Source organism: Mesitornis unicolor, unplaced genomic scaffold (genome assembly GCF_000695765.1).
Source record: "Mesitornis unicolor isolate BGI_N332 unplaced genomic scaffold, ASM69576v1 scaffold4187, whole genome shotgun sequence".
Lineage (NCBI taxonomy): Eukaryota > Metazoa > Chordata > Aves > Mesitornithiformes > Mesitornithidae > Mesitornis > Mesitornis unicolor.
Genome location: NW_010195603.1, coordinates 60,150 through 78,477, shown reverse-complemented (window position 1 = coordinate 78,477; position 18,328 = coordinate 60,150). Strand labels below are relative to the sequence as shown.

At 47.0% G+C, this 18,328-nt stretch overlaps 1 protein-coding gene across 1 annotated transcript in view; it reads right to left on the bottom strand.

Moving 5' to 3' along the window:
• Positions 1-17,751, bottom strand: part of LOC104543536 (myocardin-like) — a 36,542-nt gene extending 18,791 nt beyond the window's left edge. The window contains 3 exon segments of the mRNA XM_010188171.1: positions 470-525; positions 6,657-6,722; positions 17,632-17,751. Coding sequence (XP_010186473.1) covers positions 470-525; positions 6,657-6,722; positions 17,632-17,686 — 177 coding nt within the window. The 5' untranslated portion in view covers positions 17,687-17,751.
• Between the last annotated feature and the right edge of the window lie 577 nt (positions 17,752-18,328).

Genomic DNA, 18,328 nt, shown 5'->3' with positions numbered 1-18,328 from the left:
AAATAGTTTGGCTCTGTTGGTGCTGTTTGCTGCTGGCCCTCCTCTAACCCTGCTGGCCTGAGCAGGAGTGGAGAGCAGCCAGCACAATGAGGAGAAGTCTGTGGACCTGGTCTGGACCTGGTGGGACATATACTGGAAGAACTGCCGATGCCATGATGAACTACATCCTGGCCATAGCCTCTTGTATAACCTAGGGGCTGTTGTGAAACCCCATAGCTCAGGGCACAGATGGCCCCTTTGCCCTTTTAAATCTCCCCTGCTTGGAAAAGCATGTTCCAGAGCATTTGCCAACCCTGGCTTGGCCCCATCATGTCTGGAAGCAGGGAAGAGGCCATGACCCTCATCCTTGGCCACAGGGTCTGATGCAGAATGCCAGAGGAAGGGACAGTGGTGGAAGGTGCTTTCAAACCCCACAATACATGCAAAGCGAGACCACGTGTTCCCTCATTGGGATGGCTGCAGGAGTTACCTTGGCTCGCTCCAGACTTTTTCGCTGCTCATGGAATGCAGATGGGCTTTTCAGTGCTGCAACAGGAAAGAAAGAGGAGCAGTCAGCACAGGAGTGGAAGCAAGCAGCCACCAGGATATTCAGCAACAGCATTTTAATGAGTGCTATAAAAATAGCAACACAAACTAGCCGTTCTCTTTATTGTGCCGACTAAAAATAACTCAGGAAAGCTCAGGGAAGTCCCATGCTCTCAGACAGTCCATGGCAAGAGAGCAGAGGGGATGAAGAGCACAGGGAGCACAGGAAGCACATGGGCAGGGAGGGGGTGCAGGCTTTGAAATTCAGTGCTCCATGGGACACATCAGAAAGCAGATGCAGCCTTGCCCTGAAGTGCTTCCTGTAGGGCATAGAAAGCACCACAGCTCCAGAAGGCAGATCTGAGAAAAGTAATAGCCTGAGAGAAGAACCTCACCTTGAAGCAAAATCTGCAAGTGACTGAGTCTTGAGGCCAGCAGGAAAAACAGAAAGACCTGCCTCGCCTCTTGAGGCCATGTGGGAACAGACTCCAGAAGAGTATGTCAGGGCAAGAACCTGGAGCTGTGGTCCTTTGTCCCTCTTCCATCACTGACTAACCCTCCATGTCCTTTAGGCTCTTACTCACTGGACATTTGTCCTGTCCACTGCACAGAAGCATCTTTTCGACATGGGACCTCCCTGAGCAGTTGCCAGACCAGGTACCAGGCAGCAGATCATGCTCTCAGCATCTCCTGACATCGAGGAGGATTAACCCAGAGGGACTCCTGAAGGGAAACAAATAATCCCTGGCTCTTGGACCAGTGAACACCATTCCCATAAAGCAGTCTGTACTGGACTCATGGAGGACCTTCAACATTTCCTTTCTCACTCTAGTTAACTAGAAATTGGAGCAGAATTTGGATGGTGAAGGGATTAATATTTCTCAGATCTTGCAAAACTTCTTTTCTGTCTGTGTAAACTAGCAAAATTCACTGTTCCCATTAGGACAGGGAAGGGAAGGGGAAACTGTCCTGACCCACAAAAACAGTCTGTTACAACTGCTTGGCAACAGGAATTCCCTTTCCATCTTCTGAATGGAATCCAAAAAGGACAGAAATTATTTTCAGATAGAACATGTTATCCTCCATCAGTCTAGATAAGGATGAAGAGAAGACTAGGGGCAGTTGGGAAATGCTTGGGGACCCTCTGAATTGGCTTTTGGTAAGCAACACTCAGGGTAACCTCCCTAACCTCCAGTGAACTACAGTAAAATGCCCTATTCCTAACATTTTGAAAGCCGACATACAGACAAGGTAGTGTTGCTGTGCCATGTTCCAGTGAGCAGCCATGAAGACTTGTGACAGCTGGTTTAATCAGAAGCAAAATAAAATAGTGCACACAAGAAAATTAAGTTAGCAAGAGAAGTGACTTTTACAGCCTTGCTCACTGTGAAGTACTGGCATTGGGAGTGTGCTGTGGGCATTGACCAAATGCCCATGCTATTCAGGAGGAAAATGTTGCAGAATTTAGTCATTTACCAAGATTTTTGTAGGAATTGTGTGGATGCTGCAGCTTGTATTAGTCTGCAAAACAAATAAAGACATCGCTAGCACTGGTTATTCAGACAACTTGTCAGAGAATGACATATCAGCTTGAAATGGCTGAGGATTTGCAGGCAACAGGGCAGAGATGCATTGCTTGGTGGTGACAATCTTGGGACTATTGTCTCTAAGGGTTGAGTTAGAGGATGAGGTGGTGACTGAATACAGCAAGAGCGTCTTTACTTCAAGCACAGCTGTTTCTGCAGCCCATCACTGTAGGGGGAACCTTGCCATGAGGAATCCTTGATCCTGCAAGATGCCTCCCCCTCCTTTTGGGTACATGAGCAGGACCTGGCTGGGGTCCAGGGCAGGCATTGGTACAGGTTTGGAGGAAGGGTTCTACCATGCTCAGCTCTACAGCCTGTCTTTCTTCAAGTGACCCCAGGTGGCCTTGATTTAAAATGGTTTTCTGGGTCTGTACTAGTTTCACTAGGAAAATAAAATTGCATGAATTGCTGCATGAACTGGAAACTTCTTACTCGGTGAGCTTGAAGAATGGGGCAGGGTCTGCTCTGACCTGCATTCCTATGCATCAGGAGCATGGCTATGGCTCAGCAAACCTGGGTCTCCCTTTGCTTTCAGATGATCCTGCATACACAGAGCCATGGGGCTGAAGGGACCCACAGGGTGCCCTTGTCTACCAGCCTCCACCTGTCTTTATTTGTAGAGTCTTTTTCAGCAGTGTTGATTGTTTTGCCAGCCAGTTGTTCAATTTACAACCTGAAAACATCTGACAGAGTCTAGCTTTGAATCTGAAGTCCTGTGGAGCGCTACTGCCTTTTGCTCATGAGAATCCTCCATTGGACAGTTTCCTGCTTTCTCCAGTGATGGGGCCATCTGAAGGTTTCACATGTCTTAGAGGAATATCCAAATGAGTGTGAACAGAGCTCAAGTATGTAATGGCATTAATCTTTGCCAGTCAAATCAAACAAAGACTGGGCTTTGGTAAGGATATTAATTTCACTGTGCTATGTCCAGCTAACACTGACACTTCTCCCTGCACTATTCTCTTGGCTACCAAGAACCAGGCAACTCAGTAGGACTTACTCCAATGTTTCACGCTTACTGTGCTGTAACTGTATTGCTGAACAGCTCAGTGGGCTCTGAATAGAATCATCAACTCCTCTTCCTACAAGAGCTTTTACAAGCCCTCAAAGCTTTTTTCCAGTGCTGTTCTGTTACTCTGACCTTCCATCTCTCTTTCTGGTCTCTGTATGAAATGGATCAGCTAGAAAAACAAATATTCTCTGTCCTGGGATTATATCAACAGAAAATGTACACAATGGGTTGAAAACAATCCTTGTGCAAAATCTGATGTGAGATGTGGGATCAAGCGCATGCTTCAAGGCTGGTACCAAGCCTGACTTTCACCATGGAGACCAGCAATGACCATCTTTTCTTTTTCCAGAAGGGCTATTCTCAACCACTGTGGGTCACCAACCGTATGGGTTCATTTCTCGCCTACCTGTACTGCATGTTGTATTGGGTTTTCTGTGAGGGGTTTTTGGTTGTGTCTTTGGTAATGGGGGAAGGGCTATGGAGACAGCCCTTTAAGAAGCCACCTGAAAAGCTCCCCCTTTTCCTTTGTCAGACCCACCTCTGACCAGGGCCAAGCCAATCAGCACCCCTGCAAATCCATGTATTTAAGGGAGGTGCAGGGCATGCTCTCACTCTTTCTGGCACTGGCTCCAATCAGTGTCGCCCCGGCCCTGCTCGGTTGGCCTGACCTCAACTTAAGCTTAAGCCCTGCTACAGCTCCAGCCTGAAAAGAGAGCAGTGGAGAAAAAAGAGTGGGGCCTGAGGAGAACAACTTTTGAAGAACACCAAGGTCGGTTGAAGGAAAGAAAGGAGAGGGGGGAGGAGGAGGACGCAGAGCCCAGGTTCCCCTTTTACAAGCCAGGTCGACTGCCTGCAGCCCATAGAGTTCACCGGTGGGGCTGGCCCACATGAGCAGGTGGTGGCCCCTGAAGAAGCTGTGACTCCAGGCACTGTGTGCTGGCACAGTTGGTGTGTGAGGGAACTGTAACCATGGGCAGACCCAGATTGGAGTTTTGTGGACTTGGGCTGAAGCAGTTTTGTGTATGAGGGAAACTGCAGCTGTGGGCAGACCCGTGTTGGACTTTTGAGGACTTTTTCTCCTGTGGGAAGGGTGCCACGTGGAAGCAGTGAGAGAGGCTGGGCAGAGTCTTCTCTACCCCTGAAGGACCACATGAGACGAACCGACTGCAACCTCCACTCCCATCCCCCTGCACCTCAAGGCAAAAGGGTGGGGGGATGGGGGAGGTGAAGAAAGCGGGAACAAAAGCTGAGCCCAGGAAGAAGGGAGGGGTGGGGGGAAGGTGTTTTGACTTTAAGATCTGGTTGTATCTCCCATTGTTCTACTCTGATGTTGGTAAAATATTAAAATTGTTTTGGTTTTTTATTCCTTATGATGAGTCTGTCTTTTGCACATGACCTTTTTAAGTAGTGAGAAGCCCTCTCAGTCCTTATTTTGACTAGCCCCTTTTTTGGGGCATCCTGATGCTTGGTTATGCACCGGGCCTAAACCACATCACATGTGAACTGAGCTCCTGTCCCAGTGCATCTTCGAGAGCCCACTTTACCTGCTGATTCTCAGAGCAAACAGAGCATGGGAAGATATGGTCAAAAAAATACTTATTTTTCATAAAGAATGACTGCATATGCCCAAGCCATGGGGAATCTGGCTGAGGCTCCTATGTATTAAATGCTAGCATCTGACACTTCCTCCTGACGTTGAATTCAGTAGTTTGTTTTTATAATGGCAGAAGTGCCTTTTCTTTTATTACTTTCAGTGTATGAACTGTGGTCAAGCTTCCTAAAATGTCTTTCTTGGACAGAAACCAGACTGCAAAATGTCAAACTAGAAGCTGGAAGTGCAGAGAAACTGCAAGTAACAGGAAAAATACCCTTCAGTTGCCATCAAATACATTTGGCCTAACATGTGGTCTGCATTGTATAAAGTTTTAAATGTTAGGTGCCATGTGTATAAGCACAGTTCCATGCACTGGGCACTGCAGGGCAGTGTCAGGTGTACAAACCTCCCATTTGGCACTAGTGCTCCATATTTCTGTAATGGGATGTCCTGCACCTTGTCTGACTGTGCCCACTTTTACAGAGTGAACTTAGCAGTTCAGGAGATGCTAGACATATTTTTGGGCACAGACTGTATTGCTAGTATTTGCTATATCATAATAAATGTCACAATATTTTGCTTAAAGCTCTAGCTCCTAGAGTCCTGTGATTAAAATACTTGCCCTTTAGTGGCAGGCAACATAAAATCTGAATGCTTAAAGAAATAAGCTAAAAAAATTTTGAAAAGAACTTGCATTTATCAGTCTTATAACTGTGTGATCATTTTGACAGTCATTATTTTTGTCATCCTGCTCAAGTTTTCCTAATGTTTGATGCTGGTTATACTTTCCTGAGAAGGCATCTGTTGCTGGCTACCTTGACACAATTCTTTAGGAAGGCAGCTGCATGAGAAGGGCGAGGGATGGGCAGGGTGCAGGAAGTAGTGCTATAGCCATGCTCTTAGGGAGTAGTTGTTCTGCATCACAGTCTTCAAGGTTGGCCAGAAGAGACAATAGTGACACAGCCTTTGGAAACTTAGCAGTGAACACAAGGGGCACTTGAGACAGAAAGGATAGTCCTCTACCTGGGTCTCAGATAATCACAGATTCATGCACATGGAGCCAAAGTTAGGTCAGGATGGAGTTATCCATCGAGCAGAGCTGAGCTTCCAACATAATTTCTCCAGTAGTGCTACAGTTTTCATGATGTACCTACTGATTCAGAAGTGGATCACTTTCACTCACTCTTTGGGGCTTTAGCAACTGGCTTCCTGATGTCGAATGATTACAGTTGCCTGGAGCTTGCCATTCAGGCTTGAATGCCAAGGATGAATGTGGTCAGAGGGGGGAAAGCACAGACATCATTTGTCAATATGCAACAGACAGGGTCAGGTGGGTTTTCACTGGCCTCAAGTGTACACTGGCAGTTCTGCCCTGAGGGGTCCTGGCTGGGCACAGTCACAGATCTGGGTATGTCTCACTCATCCAGGGGTTGCCTCTCCGCACTGGGGCCAAGGCAGTTACTCACCACTTCCTTCTTCTACATATTCCTGGAATGAGCCCTATCTTCCTCTTACTCATTTTGTGGGTCTGATCCTGCCACAGAGGTTCCTGGCTTTTACAGGACGATGTGAGATTCTCTGCCCTTGCCTACATGAAGAGCTCTGTGAGTTGTCTGCTTGAAGTTGGATATTCTTGTCCTGATACAGTGACCTCTGTGACAGGGAGCTATGCAGCTGAATGTTTGGGTGGTGTAAGATAAGCATCTCTCCTGACTTCAGTTTGAGCAGTGACATTATAATCTGTGTGGCAACGTTGGGCACTGCTGTACAGCACCAAGGACCTTAATATTTCTACAGGGCAGGAAGTAAAGTCTCCCCTGAAAGCAATCTGCTCAGACCTGCATGAGTCTGAGCAGGCAGCTGGTGCTACACAGTGCCCAAGTTGAGTGCAACCCCTCTGAGCCAGGAGTGCATGAAAAAGGCAGAAAAAGATACTCACGAGGCATGATGCCTTGGTCTGCCAGCTGCTCACGGGTCCTTCTCTGCTGAAGCCGTAACTGTAAAACTGCGAGACAGAGAGTGTCAGGAAAACATATAGGACTTTACTGAGGTACTGCTACATCTATCAAGTATAATGTGTTAACATTACAAATAAGCACCTCTCAATATTTACAGCATACAACGACAGCCCACCAAACACCTGCAGCCTGCCTTGTGCAGACCTCTATGTGACCCAGGACTGCACAAATTATTTAATCCCATCACTTAGGTAACCTTGCCTGTACTTTGAATTAGCACAACATTCTACACCTTTGTTTTTGTAAATTTGTCTTCAAGAAGATAGACACTTGTATCACAAGGTAAAACAGAAAACTCACATGTTTTGCTGCTGGAAACTCTGTACAGCTTTCCATGGGGACACGTATCTTTCAGTGGTCACAATGAAATTGTGCATGCATTATCTACCAGCACACCTGCAGACTGCATCCCCTTCGCTGCCCTGAGAGAGCCGGTATTGGAAGAGGAGGAGAGGGAAGAACATCTTTTTTGTCCTCTGGAGCAACCTGTTCATGTCTACAGTGTGGCTTCCCTGGGACATGGGATGGAGCTGAATAGTAAACCTTTCCAGAGGAGTCCCCAAAGCACAGGCTCCGTAAGATGCCATTGCTTGTGACTTTTCCATGTTCTCTGTACAAACCATGTGTCACATTTAGAGCAAATATTTAGTGAAGGCCTTATGTGGGACAATGATCTCCTGCTAAATTCCAGCACTTTTTAGAACATCAGATAGATTCTTGCTGTGAGGGAAAAACACAGCCTTTTGTACCTGATAAAATCTGCATGCGTGTGGTTCACCTTATGCCAAAGTAAAGCTGGTGGCTAGAAGTCGCTGGCTGCCTCCCATTGCCTCATGGTACCACCCCCGCTGAGTGTTGGTTCTGCCTATGGACACAGATTTGGACCCTTGCACTCTAGGTATCTACATTGGACCTGGTTATCTGCGTCCCTTTTGCAAGAGTCATCCCCCTCAGGGGATCTCAAAACCAAATTTGACAGTCCATGCTTTAGGAATGCCTGCCAATCCTCCTTGGCTATACAGGCAGGTTAATGGTAACCAGCTCATGGTAGATATCTTACAGAGTGAGATGAACCCCAGTTTCTCTGTGTAGGACCTGCTCTATGACTGATTACAATATTGAAGAACCATGTAGAGCTTTGTACTTTCCCTGAGAAAGAGATGTGTCTTTATGGAACAGGTGAGTTAAGGGAGGTCAGAGACCATCCAAAAATGAAGAAGCTTTGTAGATCACCCAGGAATGGTTCTCAACTCTCCTAGGTCCTGATTCAGTGTCCCAGGCATTAGAGCATCTTGCCTTAAGCTGAGGCAATATACACACAACATCCCATCATCGAATGGAAAACAGAGATAGCAAAGACTTCTAGAGTCGCATACAACACACTGACAAGGACACAGCAGCCTGACCCATCTAGCTGTAAAATATCCCACGTGAGGATGCTCCATCACTTCCCTTCACAGCTCCCACATGTGCCAGATTATTTGCAGCATTTCATTCTGACTTCCAACACAGCCAGGTCGAGTAATACACCACATCCACATGAGCATGGGGGATGCTATTAATCAGACGATTGTGCATTTAAAGCCCACATACTGCCCTTCTTCTGCTTATATCATAGCCCTTCCTAGCAGACAGATTATTTAACAGCCTCAGGGTGTGGTCAGCTGTCAGCCAGGCCTGTTTAGAGGAAAAGGAAATGTTACAAATTCCCTTGAAACATACCTTGGAAGGTGATGACTATTTCCAGTGTGGTGTCTATAAGATTCAGCATCTGCCTTGATGCAAGAAGTGCTGAAAACATGTGTAGGTTTCACTACCATAGCTCCCTTTGCTTGGATGCAGGAGCAGCACTCAGGAACTCAGATTTCCCAGATCCTACTGGTTTACAGCAAACAGTGCACAACCCAGGGGAGCCTACCGTACTGCAGCTGGTCCACACTCCAGCTATCAGCCTATCTTTTTTGTCCTGCACTAAGCACTGCTGATAGACTATCCCAGAGGGTCATCACCTGATATTATTTAATAACAGTTTTGTGCAGGGAGAAAAGTTCTTCAAGTTGTTTTTCATGCTGACAGGCATAAAGACTGTGACCCAACAGTGACAAAAGCTGTTCTGAGCACAAGAGCTAAACCCTTCCATGGGTGAGTGGCTATGGGCAGGCCATGCAACCTTCTCCAGACAGGTGGTTCATCTTGGGCCATGCTGAGCTTACAGACTTCCTGGCCCATTCTTAAGCCATGGAGGAAAGAAGAAAAGTTTATCCAGCCTTGTCTGTTCAGAGCAAGCTGACAGAAAATGTGAGGACAGGCATGAGTACACATGCTGGCCATTTCCAGGAGCAGCCTAAGCTCAATGGTTGAAGCAGTTATTTCAGTCAGTGAATATTCATCTAGATCTGGACCCCTTCATGCAGTATGATGCGCATCTTGATTCCCAGATACCATCTCTAAGAACTTCCAAATCTCTTGCAAACCATCTGAAGAAACATAGCTGTGGACAGTATCATACAGTGAGACTGAACAACCCTGCAGGAAGAGGTGAAGCACCCACTACTTTCAGTGCTGCAGCTTGCAGCTCAGCAGATGCCAGCTCAAGGTTTGCACCTTTCTCTTACAAAAAACAATGCTTAAAAACAGGGCTGGAGGAGCCCCTGGCACCATTCAAACAACTACCACTTAGGTGCTTCTTGAAGGAGACTTGAAATCTGTTGAAGCTGTGTCTCACCCCAGCTGCATTCCTGTCCTCTTCTTTTGCTACATGTCTGGAGGCCTAAGCTCTGAGTGCTGCCAGTGACTCACTTTGAGGATTCTCTCATCCACCATGTATGGGAAGTACTTTTTCTGGAATATTCTTATTTTTCAAGGAAACTGCTTTGCTAACACTTCAGAAGAACAGTTACATTACAAGTAATGGCTGGAGTACTGTGGTGAAACAATCTTGATCCCACACCCCCAGCATCCTTGTTTCCTGTCTGCACCAGCTTGGATGATGAAAAGACCTAGATGACTTTTAAAGGTCTCTTCCAATCCAAACCATTCTAAGTACTCCCAAATGAGTGGTCATGCACTCTGGTCACCCAGTGGTATCAAGCTGTGCCAGCACCGTCAGCTACCATCAGCTGACAGACTGCCTTCCTTTTCAGCAAACCTGCTCCCTCCCGTGGCACCCCATGATAAGAAATCCCTCCCTAGATGATGCAAGGGCTATTCCAGTTATTTTGCTAATGAAGTTTTTATGTTAGAAACAACCCTCTCTTCTATGCTACACAGATGACACCAAACTGACTAGTGTGGTCAACATGCTAGAGGTATGATACATCATCCAGAGGGACCTGGACAAACTGGAGAGGTAGGCTCATGTGAACATCATGAGATTCAACAAGGCCAAGTGCAAGGCCCTGCACCTGGGTAGAGGCAATAATCAGTATCAATACAGAATCATAAATCATAGAATACCAGGCCCTTCTCTTGACCCTTTCCAACCTGTCCGCATCTTTTTTGTATAGCAGGGACCAAAATTTGACACAGTACTCACAGTGTGGTCTGACCAGTGCTGAGTAAAGAGGGGTAATGACTTCTTTGTCTCTGCTGGTGATGTGCTTTTTAATACAACCCAGCATCCTGTTGTACAGGTTGGAGGATGATGTGAGAGAAAGTAGCCCTGCTGAAAAGGACCTGGGGGTACCAGTGGATGAGAAGCTGGACATGAGCCAACAATGTGTGCTCACAGCCCAGAAAGCCAATTGCATCCTGGGCTGCATCAAAAGAAGCGTGGCCAGCAGATCAAGGGAGGTGATTCTGCCCCTCTACTCTGCTCTGGTGAGACCTCATCTGCAGTGCTGTGTCCAGCTCTGGAGTCCTCAATACAAGAAGGATGTGGAGCTGTTGGAGTGGGTCCAGAGGAGGGCCACAAAAATAATCAGAAGGCTGGAACACCTCTACTGTGAGGACAGGCTGAGAGAGTTGGGGTTGTTCAGCCTGGAGAAGGCTGTGGAGAGACCTTATTAGCAGCCTTCCAGTACCTGAAGGGGGCTTACAAGAAAGCTGGGGAGGGACTGTTTACAAGGGTGTTTTACAATAGAACAAGGGGCAATGATTTTAAACTAGAGCAGGGTAGATTTAGATTCGACATTAGTAAGAACCTCTTTACTCTGAGTGTGGTGAAACACTGGAACAGGTTGTCCAGTGAGGTGATGGAGGCCTCATCCCTGGAAACATTCAAGGTCAGGCTTGATGGGGCTCTGAGCAACCTGATCTAGTTAAAGATGTCCCTGCTTACTGCAGGGGAGCTGGACTGGATGGTCTTTAAAGGTCCTTTCCAACCCATGCATTCTATGATTCTATAATCAAATCAAATTTAGAGATACAGCTTCCAAAAACATCCTCTGCAATTGGTGCAGAGAAGACCTCCTGGTGTCAGTCATAGCTAGCTTTGGTGGCCCAAGCTCTGCTCATGACTTGCGGTCATGAGTCCTCCTTTTCCCTAGGAGTTGACCTCAGAGCTCTAGGAAGCTACAGGGACAGCTTGGGCCTTGCCTGGCCTGGTGATGCACTGGAAAAGACATGTTCAAATCCTTCCTCCACCCCAGCAGTGGGCAAACCTGGCCACCTGCTTCAGTCTGTAGGAGCACTTGGAGTCCAGTGCTCAGCAACTGGCCAGGATGGGACTTTTAGCACCTGCATCAGAGAGCATCCCCCATGCTGTGGCATTGCCAAAGCACTCATAGCACCCTGCTGTCTTTGAGGAGTTGCCCTTGACATCACAGGGGGCTGAGCAGCACTGAGGCATATTGCCCAGGGAGGTGGGTAACTGCCCTTCTTGCAGGGTTAAGGACTGTGGCTGGCAGAAGAATAGTGTTGGTTATGGTCTGTCTCTGAGAAGAATGCTGGGTTAGAGCTCGTCCCTTCCCACCAACACTTATGTAGTGGCCAGGCCAGTTTTCCTGGAAACTGAGGCTGCATGAGGCTTTCTCAGCATTTACCTCAGTCTCACAACTGAGACAAGCTGCCCAGGTGGAGCTGCAGGTGCATTGCTGCTTCAGACCCGGCATCTGTCTCTATTTCTGACAGACCCTCTGGGAGCAGAAGTGACCAAGGCAGAGTCCCTATTGCTTGAGCTCTTCCCAGCTCTTTCATGGGTTTTCAACTGAAACCCCCAATAATTGCTGGTTTCCTCCCAGCCTGGTCTGTGCCAGAACCTTTATTGTGGTTGGGAACCACATTCACAACCAGTGCAATTGCTGTGCTCTGAACTTCCTCTGAAATAAGTCACTGCTACCAGAACTGATGGTTGGGCAGTTGCCTGCTGATCCCTGCACCTTGCTCTGTACAGTGAAGGGGACCAGCAGAAGCACCACGTTATGGCAGTTTGACCCAAGTGTGAGACCATGATGGGAAACAGCAGTCTGACAAACAACTGAAGCTGGTACTGCCACTGAAAAAGGTAGCAGCAAGTCACTGTCACCTCTGCTAGCCACCTCAGCAGCTCATTACTGCCCTTTGTGGCCTGGGGTTGGGGTTTTAGGAGCATGAGTTCAGCTGAATTGTGCACAGGATGGGAACTGCTCTGCTGGGCCCAGAGGAGAGTTGGCAGCAAATTGAGAATGAGGTGGTGGGGAGGAGGGACTCTGGTTTTCAACAGCAGCAGCTTTGTTGTATGTCAAACAGCAGCTGAGCAAATGTGAAACACGCATTTGCTCATGGACATGGTGTGTGCCAAAGGAACCTGGTGACTCGCCCTTGCTCACACATTAATTGGCAGAAAATGGCCCTGTTTTGGACTCAGTCTCCCTTGAAAGACAGAATTGCTGCCTGCTTTGGGACTGTCTTTACAGATGATGTCTGAGGCTTTCTCATGTGAGCGTACCAGGGAGAGAGAAGCTACCCAATGGGAGATGCACATGGGATCCTTTGACTGTCCCATGGTCCCAGCAGGGTAGGAGTAGGGTAGGCTTGGTGGCAGCATGCGTTTTTGCTGCTTGTGGCTTTCTTGAGACTGCAGCTGTTTCTTGCAGCTGCATCAGGAGCAGGAACTTGTATTCAAAGTAGAATGTCCAAATGGATAGGGTAGCTGGAAGCAGGGGTGCTTCGTCCCAGCTGAGCAAGAAGCTGACATTAAGCTCCTGATCTGGGGCTGTGCTTGTGGAGTCACCTTGAGCTGGATGACAAGGCAGCTAATCTCCTGGTTGCTACCACCACCAAGTTAAAGCACTGGTCCAGCAGAGCATCATAGGGCCTGCTTTTCTGGAGCTGCCGTCTTCCAAAAACACCTTGGTCAGGCTCTGTCCTGAGCCCCTCCATGAGTCTTGGCCCATCTGCTCTGCCAATAGCCAGATGCCATGAAATAATTTATCTGTATCATCACATCTCCAGGCCCATGTTATCCTCTGACAACATGGCCTGTGTGGGACTCGTGTGAGAAGAGATGAAGCTCAGCAAGCCACAGTCCAGCTGCAAACAGGACTGCTCAGGGAAAGCCCTCCTTAGTCCTCTTGTGACTGGGCACTGCCTTGCAGAAGGGCCCAGCCACACCAGCTTTAGGTCTGTCTGCAATGTTCACCACTTCAGAGGTGTGAGTGTTTTACCTTCTCTCAGGCAGTCGTGCTACGAATTTGTGTGTTACCTGGGAGCCTGCACTGCACCAAAAATCTCATCTACATTGATGAGAACTACATCTCTAAACCCACATCTAGGCCTACAGGTGCCTTAGAAGAGATGTAGGACCACACCTGGCTAGCAAGGAGCCCATACAATTGAATGGGCACAGGTCACCACTAAAGAACAACCAACTGTGAAATCTCTGAGGGCTCTGTCCATCTTAATGTACAAGCTCAGCATCACCATGATCCTGAGAACAGGCTGTCACCATTTCCCCCTGGAGTCATACCTTCATCACCCTTGTGAGCAGCCCATGCATCCTTCTCTCAAGCACAGTGAGGTATGTCTTAGTCTGTGCTATAGCACATGCCTGACTAACAGAGAAATGTCTGTCAGCTGAAACACCAAGGTATAAGGTGCTGGAAAAACAAAACCAAGCACAAACAGATCTACATCAAGTCAGCGTTTTACAAAAACTTCACAAAATCACAAGAGTGTCATCAGTTACAGAGAGGCCATGGTTTGAACGCACACAGTGATTGTGAACTGTCCAAGTTTATGATCTGAGAGGAAACACATGCACATGCTTTATCTTTGGACACTGGGAAAATGAAAATAAAGGTTCTGCCAAAATGCCTGGTTTAAAACCCTACCAAGACCTACTCTCTTCTGCCTTCATTAACCTGCTGATTTTGGTCCAAATCACTCTCTCCACCACAGGCAGACAGAATAAATTCCTCTCCCATCTCAACCAGCTCCCTTCGACCCTTATGTATAAGCATGAATCCTTTTCTCCATAGAGCCAGGCAAGTCTTCTCTGCAAATTCACACCCATGTGACCACAATTAGGCCTGGATATTACCTTATGCCAAGCCACGCAGAGCCTTATTTAGAGTGCTAGACTTTCACTTCTCACCAATTATCTGAACTACAACTGATTTTATGCAGATGTTGGCCTTGTAAACTCTCTTTCCATATTGCTGGACAGAAAAGGTCAGAGTTAAGGTTAAGTCTGCATTTGCCAGCTTTGTTTGTTCTGTCTGATGAAAATGCATCTCTGCTGCCTGAGTACAATTGGTTTGTATTCAAAGCAAGAGATCACTTCACATAAATTATTGTCTCTGGGAAGAGTTAAATATGTTTCTGGAACAGCCCTTAGATGTCCTAGTTGATTTAGTGCAATCCCATTGATAATTGGAGCACATGGGATAGCATGGCAGGCTTGAAGAATCATCGTTCTTGTAAAATTTGTCAGGATGACCTCAGATCAGTATATTTATCTTTGGCAAAACAGACAAAATAAAAAAGCACACAAATCCTCAAGAAAGGGGAGGCGGAACCTGAAGGCCTGCAGCATGCTGGTGATTTGGTCTGTCTCCTTTGGGGTGGTTCCTTGTGTCATACACTGGGGTAGCTACTGTCTCTCCACACTGCACAGCTATGCTGGTCCTTCACTGTGGACCATGGGAGAGATGGAGAGCAGGAGAAAACACTATGGGGCTCAAGGGAGGATTGCTGAGCACTGTGTGGAAAAGCCGCTGCCTCTCCCAGATCAGCCTTTCCTGGACAAATGCTTTCTTTTTCTTGCTACTGATGCTGTCAGATGGAAGCAAGAGACTGGAAAGCTGATCCTCGAGCCACTCTAGGAGGAACATCAATGTGTCACCATCTTCTAGTTGCCATGTCTTTGTCTCACTTTCTACCTGCTTTGTGCCACAGAGATTAAAGGGATTCTGGGATGAGGAAACAACAAGAAAATAATATATCTCTGGCACACTTTAACACACAGATAGCTCTTTCAGCTGCTCAGTGTGTGCAGGCTATGGAGAGACAGCAAAATTTTAGTTAAGATTTACCTCAGCCCTCATCAACATTGGCCTGGAATTCTTCAAAAGGGATTCAGACGCGTCATGAGTCATGGAGCACAGCTAATCCTTCCCAAACCTGGGGAGCAAGCAAAGCCTCACACCTGCCTGCACAAGACCATTTCCAAAGCAATGGCACATGGTGAAGCACGGCTCCTCAGGGCTGAGCATTTCATGGCCTGATTCCTCCTAGCACATCTTTCACTTGCTCTGTGCAAACTACACAACTCTCTCTGTTAATGGCTGCTGTCAGCGTGTTACAGGTCCCAAACCATGCAGAAGGGTGTGGTGCAGGGCAATGGGCTGTTTGAGAAGTTCATCCCTCTGTCAGGTGCATGGAGGACAGTAAATCAGAGCATGGCACCTCCTGCCATCCTTATGGAGCTTTACAGCTACCGAAGTTGGCACATGGAGCAGGGACACCAGAGGAAACTCTGTCCCATAGAGACTTTGCACACAAAAGAGATTCAACCAATTCAGCCATTAAATGTTAGCTTTTCTTCTCTACTCCTCATGTTACTAAAAGTCTAGCACAAACTGAAAGCTGCATTATTGATTATTTCTATTCCTCAGCATCCCTCTTTCCTCCCCTGTCTCATAGACTGCAATGACCAGGTTATGCTGCAGACATGACCCGTGTTACCTGCATCAGTCCCAGCAGTGGGGAGAGCAAGACACAGATATGTATTTGGGATTTTCGCAAGCCCAGCTCAAACATAATAAATAGGCTGAAAAATACTGTTAAATGTGAACCCTATCTTTCACCAGGCAATATTGAGGGATGGCACTTGAGGGAATAAGTCATGAACCAAAGAATACCCTACAAATTGACTGCCCTAGAAATGCTGAAAGGGATGAGAATTTATGGACACAAAGACCCACAAAGTTTACTTTTACTGGAGAATCATTTGAAAAATATGTTTAGAGATCCCACTGTTGGTTCCATAATAAAGTCAGCTTACAAATAAACCAGAAGTGAGCCTTAAAAACAATAGTGGTTCATTTGAAAAGAATGCAGGGACATGTAACACAGCCCATCCTCCTTTGTCAGAAAGGTGGCAGTGTTGCTTTGTAGTTGCTGGAGGAACTGTTGCAGACTCAGAACAGCAATGTACCATAATATACCAACAAAATCTAAGGAATGACTTAATCTAATGAAACGTAAGATCAGAGCGATATGGAAACCGCACCAAAGCCCTGGACCCAAGTTTTGTATAATTCAGCCAGACTAGGACACTTGTGTTTGCACACACGCTCTTAGGTTTTCAACCAACAGCCAACTTTGTATTTGCTGAGAAAACAAAGTTTAAGTTGACCACCCAGCTATCTAAAAGATCTTGATAACACCACTCATGTCTAACGTCAGTATCATAAATCTCTAATTTCATTGTCTACAATCCATGAGGAGGCAAAAACACACACGGTGTGGGTGACATGGCAGACTGGGTGCATATTCCAACGTAACTACCCTGTCCAGTTTTACAGCGTCCCACACAGCACATGCAGCTGGTTTGTCTGAACATCCTCACAGATAATATTCCCAGGGAGAACTTCTGCTCTCAGAAGGTCAGAGAAAGCTTTTTAGACATTATCATTAATATCACAGTATGTTATGTTCATTAACAAAAACTACAAGTAAAGATACGCACTCACAAACACAGCATACTTACTATAAATACAGCCAGTGAATAAAGGCATGAATATCCAGCAGAGGGTCTGTTTTAGAAGTGACTGTCCCATAGTTCATCTTCACTCACCTTCACTCACGCTGAATGTCCTCTGAGAAGCCCCTTACTGGTGCTTCCCCTAACTTACGAGACGGAGGCATGTTTTACTTGCAAACCCTCCGAGAGTGGCAATCAATTGTGTGGCTCTGGTTTTATTTCTCTGATGATGTCACTTTAAATACTTTTCATATTCCATTTGTTATTTTTACTTCTAAAAATGACGCATTTCTTCAAATTCATTTTTCTCCAATTAGTCACAACTTAATGGAACAAAGTCAGCTGCCTGCATGTCAGAGAGAGTGTCAGGCCCATCCTCACTGCAATTATTACAGACGGACCCACAAGAGCACCTGGAATATACGGACGGCACTAGGTGCCTTGTTTATCCTAGATGCCCTTTTGGCTTCCTGCCCAAATCCTTTGCAGCAGGGCCATGACAGGAGACCTAGGAACTGCAGTTTTACCAAAATAAACCACAGACATAAATTGAAGACAATGAGAAACCAAGAAAAAAAAAGCAACAGAGAGGAAGGAAGATGCATTTCTCCAGTTGCAGAATAGCCTCTGTAAGAGCAAAGCCGTGACAGCTCTACGACCCCCTGCATACTTTGCTCGCATGCTGCTTCCAAACATTTAATGCAAGACAGTCTGTGGCTATGGCTTGCCAAAGAGAGAAGTTTCAAGAGAAATCTCAAGGTTTCCCCTACCTGATCTGAACTTGCTCCGAATCAGCAAGGAGTGCTCAGACCCCAGGAGTGTCATGGTGACTCGGGGACCAGATCCAGATGCCCCTCACTTAAACCATTAACTTCCTCCACAGAAAAAAGCCGACCAGACCACGTCTAGTACTCAGGATTCATCCAGCTCTCCTGGGCTTTCTGGGTGCTTTTACAGCTGGCTGGCAAGAAGCAGCAAGTGGCTTTGAAAGATTTGGTCCCATCCAGCACTGACCCTCCACAGACACCAACTGCTCCCCCCGTGCTGTGTTGAACTAATTAACTTGGAGCTAGCGGGAGCCTCCTCCCGCCCAGAGTTTACTACCAGCAGCTGGGTGTCCTGGCTGATGTCATCATCTAGCGGGGAGCAGCGACTATCGGCAAGGGTCTTAGCAAAGACAGAAGTTTGATATCTGATACTAATTACTCCCTGCCGGTACGCAGCCAATCAGGGCGCTCCCCGTCTCAACTGACTTTGGGAGCTGCTTGGAAATATCAACAGAGTGAGCGCTTAACTCTTTGCAGTGTGGTGTGAGGCAGGCCCTGCGACCTCCGGCTCCCACGCTGGGGCTCCAGTGGGGTTTTGGGGTTTGTGTGCCCCTAAGGTGAAGGAAGGGCTGGGGTCAGGGCAAGTGTCCCAGGCAAGGGGACGACTGGGTGCAGGTCCTTCCATGTGAATGCCGTGTTG